The sequence below is a fragment of the Propithecus coquereli genome, unplaced genomic scaffold, assembly GCF_000956105.1.
Source record: "Propithecus coquereli isolate 6110/MARCELLA unplaced genomic scaffold, Pcoq_1.0 Scaffold95, whole genome shotgun sequence".
In the NCBI taxonomy this organism is placed as follows: domain Eukaryota; kingdom Metazoa; phylum Chordata; class Mammalia; order Primates; family Indriidae; genus Propithecus; species Propithecus coquereli.
The window spans coordinates 3021787-3033060 of NW_012155840.1; the positions used below are offsets into that span (position 1 = coordinate 3021787).

The window sequence follows — 11274 nt, forward strand, 5'->3', positions numbered from 1 at the left end:
AGGAGTTTGAGGTTGCTGTGAGCTAGGCTGAGGCCATGGCACTCTAGCCCGGGGAACAGAGTGAGACTCTCTCTCAAAAAAAAAAAAAAAAAGTAAGAATCTCTCTGCTGTAGTATGCACCATGCTTTAATACCTGCAGCCTCGGGGGATCCCTTGTTTAAGGGATTCAAAGTCAGCATTTGTAAGGAACTTTTTTCAACAATGGGAATCTGAAGGTTAAGTTAGGTGGTTGTTACTTCTCTGACATTGTCCTTAGTTCTTTCACTTGGGGATTCTTTTATTTTTTATTGAGATATACTTCACATATAAAATTCACCCTTTAAAAGTATGCAATTGGGTGGTTTTAATATATTCACAAGGTTATGTAACTATTACCACTGTCTAATTCCAGAACATTTTCATCACCGCAATAAGAAACCTCGTATCTATTAGCAGTCACTGCCTGTTACCACCTCCCCCTTACCCCTAGCCCCTGGTAATCACTAGTATACTCTCTGTCTCTATGGATTTGCCTGTTCTGGATATTTCACATAAACAAAATCATACAACATGTGGTTTTTTTGTGTCTTTCTTCTTTTTTTTATATATGTTTTAAAGGTTTATCCATGTTGTAGCATGTATTGGTACTTTATTCTTTTTCTGGCTGGATAATATTCAATTGTATGGATACACAACATTTTGTTTATTCATTCATCAATTGATGGACATTTGGGTCTTTCCGCCAACTTTTGGCTATTATGAAAAATGAACTTTTGTGTATAATTTTTTTGTTTGAATGTGTTTTCATTTCTCTTGGGAATATATTAATATATAGGAATGGAATTGCTGGGTCATATGGAAATTCTGTATTTGACTTTTTGAGGAACAGGCAAACTGTTTTCCACAGCATCTGGACCATTTTATATTTCCACCAGTAATGTGTGAGATTTCCAATTTTTCTACATTCTTGCTGATACTTATTATTTTCTGCTTTTTTAAATTATAGCCATCTTAGAGGGTGTAAAGAGGTGTCTCTTTGTGGTTTTGATTTCCATTTCTTTAATGACTAATAATGTTGAGAATCATTTCATGTACTTATTGGTCATTTGCATATCTTCTTTGGACAAATGTCTATTTAAGTCCTTTACCCTTATTTTAATTGAGTTGTTTGTCTTTTTATTGAATGAGTTCTTTATTCTAGATACTAGCCCATTATCAGATACATGATTTGTAAATATTTTCTTCCATTTTTTAGGTTGTCATTTTACTTTATTACTAAAGTTCTTTGCTGCACATACGTTTTTATAATAATTTGTTAATTTTTTATTGATACATAATATTGATACATATTTATGTACAAATGTAATGTTTTGTTATATGCATAGAATGTATAATGATCAAGTCAGGGTATTTGGGATATCCGCGACCTAGAGCCTTTATCATTTCTATGTGTTGGGAACATTTCAAGACCTCTTTTCTTGCTATTTTGAAATATGCAATATATTGTTAACTGTAGTCACCCTACTCTGCTATTGAACATTAGAACTTATTTCTTCTAACTGTGTATTTGTACTCATTAACAACCTCTCTTTATTCCCTTCCTCTGACCTTCCCAGACTTTGGTGACTATCATTCTACTCTCTACCTCCATGAGATTAGTGTTTTTAGTTCCCATATAAGTTAGAACATGCAATATTTATCTTTCTGTGTCTGGCTTATTTCACTTCACATAATGACCTCTAGGTCCATCCATGTTGCTTACAGGATTTCATTATTTTTTATGGGTGAATAGTTTTCTATTGTATATCTATGTCACATTTTCTTTCTCCATATATCCATTGATGGATACTTAGATCGATTCCATATCTTTGCTATTGTAAATAGTGCTGCAATAAGTTTTTTTTTTTTTTTTTTTGAGACAGAGTCTCGGTTTGCTGCCCGGGCTAGAGTGAGTGCCGTGGCGTCAGCCTAGCTCACAGCAACCTCAAACTCCTGGGCTCAAGCAATCCTTCTGCCTCAGCCTCCCTAGTAGCTGGGACTACAGGCATGTGCCACCATGCTCGGCTAATTTTTTCTATATATATATGTTTTATAGTTGTCTAGATCATTTCTTTCTATTTTTTAGTAGAGACGGGGTCTCGCTCTTGCTCAGGCAGGTCTCGAACTCCTGACCTTGAGCGATCCACCCGCCTCGGCCTCCCAGAGTGCTAGGATTACAGGCGTGAGCCACCGCGCCCGGCCGGGCAATAAGTTTTTAATTTTGATGAAGTCCAGCTGATCTATTTTTTATTTCATTGCTTGTTCTTTTGTTGTTTTATCTAAGAATCTGTGAAGATTATCTCCATGTTTTCTTTTAAGAGTTTTATGGTTTTGGCTCTTATGTTTAGGTCATTGATCCATTTTGAATTTGTTTTGTATGTGATATGAGATATGGGATCCAAATTCATTTTTTTGTCTGTGTGTATCCAGTTGTCTCAGTACCATGTAATGAAAAGATGATTCTTTCTCATTTAATGGTCTTGTCAGCATTGTCAAAAATCAATTGACCATTGATTATGGGTTTATTTTTGGACTCTCAGTTCTTTTCTGTGGATCTAGATGTTTATTCTTATGCCAATACCACATTTTTTTTTTTACCATATTGTTTTGATCACTGTAGCTTTGTAGTAAGTTTTGCAGTTGTGAAATTTGTCTTCCAACTTTGTCCTTTTTTAAAATTGTCACATTAACATTTTGAGAAGTCTTTTAGTAAAAAAATTGTTTGGCTTTAATCCTGTTTCTTACATGCTTCTGATGATGAAATTGCTTTTTAATATAATAGCCAGTAACAATCCATGGGACTGGTATTCTGTGTGAAACATATTTTGAGAAGGATAGAAAAGAAGTGAGTATGAAGGGAATTTTTCTTTTTTTTTTTTTTTTAGGTTTGAGAGAAGGGAATTTTTAAAAAATTTAGCTCACGTTAACAGTATTGATTGAATTAAACTCTGCCTTCTCATTTACTTTTTCTGTTTGGGCATAAATGGCTTAATTTATTCTAATAATTTTTTGTTGTTATTGTCAAAACATAATTTTGTTAATTGGGTTAATAATGATACCAGCATCATACTTCCCCTTTAACCTTAATACCTTTGCTTTTGTTGGTGTTTAAAAACATTTTTTAATATGGAAAATTTAAAACATACGTGAAAGTAGAAAGAACACTATAAATGCTATAATGAACCCCCATGTGCTCATGATTTAGCTTCAACAATTATCAGCTTGTGGCCAATATTTCATGAATACCAACCCCCACTCCAACCCCAGGTCGATTATTTTAAAGCATACGCAGACTTCATATGATTTTGTCTGTGAACACTTCAGTATGTATTAAAAAAGATAGAAGTTTTAAAAAATACCAATCATTATCACACCTAAAAAAGTAATAATAATTCCTTAGTTTCATCAAATATATCCACATTTCCTTATTTGCAGATTTTTGGAGTGTTTTGAATCTTTACACTAAACCATGAATGTTTGCTTTAATCTTTTTAATCTTTGTTTAATCTTTCATTGGAATACCTGTTATTTCAAAATACTCTAGTAGTATAGGATATAAATCTCTTTACTTTGATAGAGATTATATTCCACTAACTTAAAATATTATTTTATCCTTCGGATTTAAATTATCTTTAGACCAAAAGGATCACATTTGGATTTACTTTCTGTTCCCTGAAGAAAACTATTTTCTAGTGTAATAACTCATTAAGAAATATTATTGATAGTTATAAAATCTAAATAAACAGTTCAGTGTAAAAAAATACTCTGTGACTTTAATGTTTACAAAACACAGGGTGATTAAATCCCCAAGCAGAATTACTGATTGACTACGAAGGCCATTAGTAGCAAGTGCATCTAAAAAGGCCTCTAGAGAAGAAGGGATATTTGTGTTTATGCACTGTAACAATCATTATGGGAATATGTTTTGCCCTAAAAGAAGTTTAGTTATTTCTTAATTATTCATAGACAGCTTGATTAGTTTGTGGATTATCCAGTTTTAATTTATGCCTCTTGTGATCTGTTACCATTTTTGTCTGTAAACAAAAAGAAATGGTGGGAGAAAAGGAAAAATCAGATTAATCAAGTTGAACATTAAAAAAAAAAACTTCGCTTGGCTAAATGGCTGACTAAATACAATGAATATTAACTTATTTCTTGCCCAAACTTTATCTAGAAAGGGGAATCAAATTAGTAATGCCCTTCTCTATCACTTTTGAGCTATCTGTATTGACAGACAGAGCTCTAAGTATGGCATTTCTTTGCTACTGTTATCCTGAGACATGCTGGGTGTTTCTATAGTTCTATTTTCCCTACCCCTGACAGGCTTAGGTCATGACCAGTTCCCTCATTGGGACTAGCAATCTGGTGCTTCCCAGGGCTGCATTTTCTCAACAAAAATGGCATTCAAAAATAAAGGTCTTGATTTCTGCTTCAGGACAGAAACTAACTCATGCCTGAAAAATTGATAAAATAGGCTTCATCATAATGAAAACTTTTCCTTTGTTAATGACACTCTTAATAGAATGAAAAGACAAATGATAGACTTGAAGAAAATAATTGCAAATTACATAGCCAACAATCAACACATAAATGCACATATCAGAACAACATCTATTGGATGCTGGGGAAGGGGGAGGGCGGTGGGAGGAGGGGGGAAGAGGGAGGAGGGGACAGGTATTTGTATACACAAGGAGTGCAATGCGCACTACCCGAAGGATGGACATATTTGAAACACGGACTTCGGTGGGGGGGGAACCAAGGGCAACACACGTAACCTAAACATATGTACACCCATAATTTGCTGAAAAAAAAAAAAAAAAAAAAGGGACTCGTATCCAGGTTATTTGGTGAACTTTCAAAACTCAATAATATGAAAATAACCCAATTAATAAATGGTGGACATATTCAAGTAGATAATTTCACCAAAGATGATATACAGGTGACAAATATGTACATGAAAAGATGCTCAATGTCATTAGTCATCAGGGAAATGCAAAGTAAAACTAAAATGAGATACCATTACATGCCTGTTTGAGTGTCTAAAAAACCCCAAAAAACCAAAACTGAAAAAATGACCATGCCAAATGTTGATGAGGAGTGGAACAATGGAAAATTTCATACATTGCTGTTAGGAATGTAAATTGGTACTACCACTTTGGGAAACAGTGTGGCAGTTTCTTAAAATATTCAACCTTCAGGTGGCTGGGTGTGGTGGCTCACATCTGTAATTCTAGCACTTTGGGAGGCCAAGGCAAGAGGATCACTTGAGGCCAGGTGTTTGAGACCAGCCTGTGTAAAATAGCGAGAGCTTGTCTTTACCCAAAATAGAAAAATTAGCCAGGCGTGGTGGCACATACTTGTAGTCCTAGCTACTAGGGAGGCTGAAATAGGAGGATTGCTTGAGTCCAGGAATTTGAGGCTGCTGTGAGCTACGATTGTGCCGCAGCACTCTAGCCTGGCAACAGAGCGAGACTCTGTGTCAAAAACAAAAGTCCAAATATAGCTACCAGTTATTACACTCTTCACTATTTACCTCAGAGAAATGACATTATGTGTCCATACTTGTGCACAAATGCTCGTGACAGCTTTGTTTGTAATAGCTAAAACTGGAAACAGCTCAAATGTCCGTCAAAATGTCAACAGATAAATCAGTTGTGGTGTATCAACCATATTCGAACACTACTTAAGAATAAAAAAGAATGAACTATTGATACATGCAACCACATGGATGAAATAATTATGGAGGGGGAAAAAAAGCCAGGTGATAAAAAGTATACAATGTATGATTCAATTTATATAAAATTCCAGAAAATACAAATTGCTCTATAGTGACAAAAAGCAGATTGGTTGTTACTTGGGGTTGGGGTGGGGTGGTGAGGGCTGGAGAAAGGCATTACGAAGAGACACAGGAATCTTTTAAAGGTGACGGAAATGTTTCCTATCCTTATTCTGATAATGATTTCATGAGAGTGTGTGTATGTGTGTGTATTTAAAAAAGCTTATCAAAGTGTACACTTTCGGGGCCAGGCACAGTGGCTCACGCCTGTAATCTTAGCTCTCTGGGAGGCCGAGGCGGGTGGATTGTTTGAGCTCAGGAGTTCGAAACCAGCCTGAGCAAGACCGAGACCCCGTCTCTACTAAAAATAGAAAGAAATTAATCGGACAGCTAAAAACACATAGAAAAAATTAGCCGGGCATGGTGGCGCATGCCTGTAGTCCCAGCTACTCGGGAGGCTGAGGCAGAAGGATCTCTTGAGCCCAGGAGTTTGAGGTTGCTGTGAGCTAGGATGATGCCACGGCACTCTAGCCTGGGCAACACAGTGAGATTCTGTCTCAAAAAAAAAAGAAAAAAAAAGTGTACACTTTCAATACATGTAGGTTATATGTAAATTGTACCTCAGTAAAGCTTAAAAATGGAAAAGAAAGCAAGCTCTGGAGCATTCTTCTTAGGCATGATTTTTATACTTCACTCCTGCAAAGTAAAAAAAAAAAAATGAGACTATAGCTACAGTAATCTAAGGTGTTAATTATAATTCTGGAATATAGTGATCCATATCTATAATGCTTTAAATACCAGTGTTTATATGTTTAAATTTTTAATTTGTTTTCAGGCAACTACTCTGAGAGTGAGGAAATTAGAAGAAAATATTGAAGCAGAAAGAGCAGCACATTTGGAATCAAAATTTAATTCTGAAATTATTCAGGTAAAATGTAAAAAAAAATATTTTTTGGTATGGGTTTTCTTAACTGGGAAAAACGTGTTCATAACTGGGAAAATGTGTTCATAACTGGGAAAAACAGCACTATGTTCAGAGAACTAAGGTGTGCACTTAGAATGAGTAACATGTTATTATGACACTCATTATTTATGGTAAGTATATAGTTGAAGATACAATACATTAGTGAAGGAGTTGGCACAGTACAGCCTACAGGCCAAGTCTTATCCACTGTCTGTTCTTGTGAAGTTTTGTCTATGGCTGCTTTTGTGCTACAGTGGTGGAGTGGAGTAGTTGTGACAGAGACCCCATCTTTACAGAAAAATTTGCTCATTGGAGTTGTTCTTTTTATTAACAGCCATGGAATGAATTTCTTTTTGAGAACATTTAAAAAATGTTATTTCTTGAGCGTATATCACCTATTACTATATTAAGAGCTGAAAAGTATAAAGGTGAATGTGTTCCTTTTGAAACTTACGTTCCATTATCAGAGATACTGTATATCTATGTATGTACATATATATGGACATATAGATACATAGATATATGAAATACTAAAGTACTATGGGAGCATAAGAAAGAAAAGGATTAAATCTGGGAGAAGAATTAAATGGAGGCATCCTAAGGAAAGTATCCTTTTTGTTAGGTCTCAGAGAATGGGAAGGAATTTCTAAGAGAAGTGAGGGTACATTATTTTAACTAGGGGTTTACAACCTACTGCCCATGGACCAAGTCTGACCTGCAGCCTGTTCTTGTAAATAAAGTTTTATTGGATGATTGCCATGCCCATTTGTTTATGTGTTGTCTGTGGTTACTTGTCAAGACAGAGACCCTATGGCCCACAAAACCTAAAATATTTACTCTTTGACCCTTTACAGCTAAAGTTTGCTGACCAATGTTCTAAACAAAGAGAACTGCATGGGTAAAGTCACTAAATAAGAGTATGCTTGTTTTTTTTTTTTGGATGGGGGAGGATAGCGTCAGTGTTGTGTGGTAGAGCTTAGAGAAAAGTTTGAAGTTAATGTTGGAAAGGTGTGATGAAGACTAATTATGAAAGTCCTTTTTCATGCTAAAAAACGTAGACTTACTTTGAAAGCAATGGAAAGGCATTGCAGGTTTTGGAGCAGATATCAAATACAGATTTAAGAAAAATAACTCTGGTAACATATTGGTGAATCAAGTGAAGGGAGAGAAGATAGGAGGTTGGATGAGGAGATGATGAACGCCTGAATGAAGGCAGTAACTGTGGAAATGGAAAGGAGAGGTATGGTAGTCAGAGTAATGGCCCCTCAAAGATGTCCATGTTCATCCCAATCCTCAGAATCTGTGAATATGTAACCTTACATAGTAGATGGGACTTTGAAGATGTGATTAATTTGAGAATTTTGAGATAGGAGATTGTTCTGGTTTATCTAGTTGGGCCCAATGTAATCACATGGTCTTTATAAGAGGGATCCTACCGGAGGATCAAAGTCAGAGACAGAGGTGTGATGACAGAAGTAGAGGTCAGAGTGATGCCACCATGAGCCAAGGGATGCGGGTGGCCTCTGGAAGCTCAAAAAGGCAAGGCAAGGATTCTTCCCTAGAGTTTCCAGAAGGAATGCAGCCCTGCTGACATCGTCGATTTAGCCCCAGAAGACCCATTTCAGACTTATGACCTCTAAAACTGTAAGATAATCAATTTATGTTGTTTTAAGCCACATAATTTATAATAGCAACAATAGGAAACCAAAACGGGGGACAAACTGAAAGTGTACTGGAGAATCTATGACTATAGATAACTAATTTGCAGTGTGGAGGGAGGGCAAGAGCAATAGAGGATAACACCAAGGTTCGTACTGTGTGTGAAAATGCATGGGTGCAGTCGACTGTCAAATTTTGAAGTGTCAAGAGAGAAGTTTTGGACATGTTGAATTTGAGATGCAGTTAGAAGTTCATAGTGCTCTTTTTCATGTTACCTTTTGAGAAAATGGTCACACAAAGTGAACTGAACAATGTAAGTTTACCTTTGTCACCCTGCTTTGTGTGAATAGTTCCCTTCTCTCTGTTCTCTCAAGCACCTGCTGCTAGCTTACCTTGCATAAACCAGTGTCAGGAAAGTTAAGGTAATTACTCAGGAGGATATTTGTTGGGTCTGCTGCTTTTTTGAATTTAATATTTTATGGACAATTATGACTTTTTGCTTAAATGTTTTATCTGCACTCTGATAGTGTGTTTTAAAATCTAATAAACATTGTATTTGTTATTCATGATTCAATGAAAGAGCTTAGTTTAATGAAGATTATATATACCTATAAAATATTTATGTTTTTAATCTAAGAAGGCAGAACTTATTTTATTAACTTTGATACTCAGTATTAACTGTTAAGATGTTCTTATTCATATTGTTGGAGACTGGTTGGTAATCATGTTTGAGCATTGCTTTGCGAATGAATGTAATAGACTGTAAGGAAATAAAATATATGCACTTATTTCAAGAAGAAAAAGTGGTTTAAACCTTTTTGACTTCAGTGGGTCTAAAAATCTTCTCACTTTATTTGTGCTCCTGAATTTCATATCAAGTAGGATGTTAAGATTGCCAAAATCAGGAAAATGAAAAGTGGCTATGAGCAGATAGATTAAACTAATTTAGATTAAAAATTATTGCCTTGATTTAGGTGTTGTAGTCTTGTTACCCAATGGCCTATTTGCATGCTCTTTATTCACCAATGTTACCAGAGTTATTTTTCTAAAATAACTGTTATTTAATATCTGTGTCAAAGCTGCAGTAGATTTCTGCTTTTAAAGTAAGTCTAAATTCCTTAATTTAATTTTTATTTTTAAGACTTAGGTGTTTTTCCTATATTAGGTTTTAATTAATAGAATTTGCAGTGTTTTACTTTGTTGTTTAACCTCTTAATGTGAGACGCAACTACATTTTATAAGGATTTTGTATTAACATTTTTTTTAACTTTTGTCTTTAAAGAAATGCTCCTTTTACCTACAAAATTCTCAGACCCACATATTTGAGTGTGTCTGTTTATTAAGGCACATTTGTGTAAGTTTTTAAAAAATGATTGGATCACCAAAATGGCATCAATAAATAATAAAGCTGAAATTTTAAATTCGTGAAGGAAATATAATTCAAAATCAGATTTTTCATTGTAGTTATGTCACTGGGAATATATAAAGTGCTGTAAAATGAAAATTATTCCCTATATATTTTTACTTACGTAGTTTAAAATTAATATTTGATTTTTCTAAGTGCTATGACTTAGAAAAAAGCAAAAGTTTATATTTGAACCATGAATCTGTACATATTGACAAATATATAAATACTGACAAGTAGTTTCGAAAAGGTACATCTAGTAACATTTAGTTTCAGAGTAGTTTAAATGCAAAGGGACTACTAATTAGCTGTAATTAATCACTGTCATATCATAAACTATTGTTAAATATATATTTGAAATCTTCTGTTATTAAATTTGTTTGTATGCTGTGGCATAAAAAATGAGAAAGTAGAGTTAAGAGCAAAAGAATTGACTGAAAATTGTTAATGTCTGCTTTTCTTTCAATTGGATTGGTTTACCATTTGTGATTGAGTATACTTATTTTCTGAAAGAAGATAGCAATGTAAACAAATAAATTGTTTCCTAGATTTATTATTTGACTTGTAAACTTTGAATTTAGATAAAACAATGAAGAAAAATAGAGTTTAAGAGGCCAAATTTGAAAATTTAAATTGAGTTGTAGCTACATATCTATTTTACTTCCTTACTTTAGTGTAAGAATAAGCATTTCAATTAATCAAGAATATTTTTTGGATAATTAAAAATAATTCTGGTAATTATTTATATGGATTAATTTTTGAAATATTTTCCTATTAGGCTTCATTTCTTTTTTGAATTTTTAAATTTTTAATTATAGGTATATGATATTAATAGTTATATGTATTTATAGGGTACATGTGATGTTTTGATTTAGGCATACAATGTGAATTAATCAAATCAGAGTAATTGGGGTATTTAGCACCTCAGGCGTTTATCATTTCTTTGTATTAGGAACATTCTAATTCCACTCTTTTAGTTATTTTAAAGTACACCCTAACTTATTGTTGACTATAGTTATTTGTTGTTCTATCAAATATTGTTCGTTCTAGCTAAATATATAACTATATTTTTCCACCCAGTAACCATCCCCACTTTATCCCCCTCTCAGCATTACCCTTCCCAGCCTCTGGTAACCATCATTCTACTCTCTGTCTCCATGAGATCAATTATTTTTAATATTTAGCTCCCACAGAAAAATGAGAACATGTAAGGCTTGTGTTTCTGTTCTTGGCTTGTTTCACTTAACATAATGTTCTCCAGTTCCATCTACGTTGTTGCAAATGGCAAGATTTCATTCTTTTTTGTGACTATATAATATTCCATGGTGTATATGTACCACAATTTTTTTTTCTTTTATTTCAGCATATTATGGGGGTACAGATGTTTAGGTTACGTGTGTTGCCCTTGGGCCCCCCCCAATTCCGTGTTTCAAATATGTCCATCCTTCGGGT

The 11274-nt window shown here is 34.3% G+C and overlaps 1 protein-coding gene across 1 annotated transcript in view; it reads left to right on the forward strand.

Moving 5' to 3' along the window:
• The window catches only part of CCDC171 (coiled-coil domain containing 171), a 382203-nt gene that overhangs the window by 53495 nt on the left and 317434 nt on the right, over positions 1 to 11274 (forward strand). Inside the window, exon 8 of the mRNA XM_012665015.1 lies at positions 6630 to 6722. Within this exon, the coding sequence (XP_012520469.1) occupies positions 6630 to 6722 (93 nt within the window). The remainder of the gene's footprint in view (positions 1 to 6629; positions 6723 to 11274) is intronic.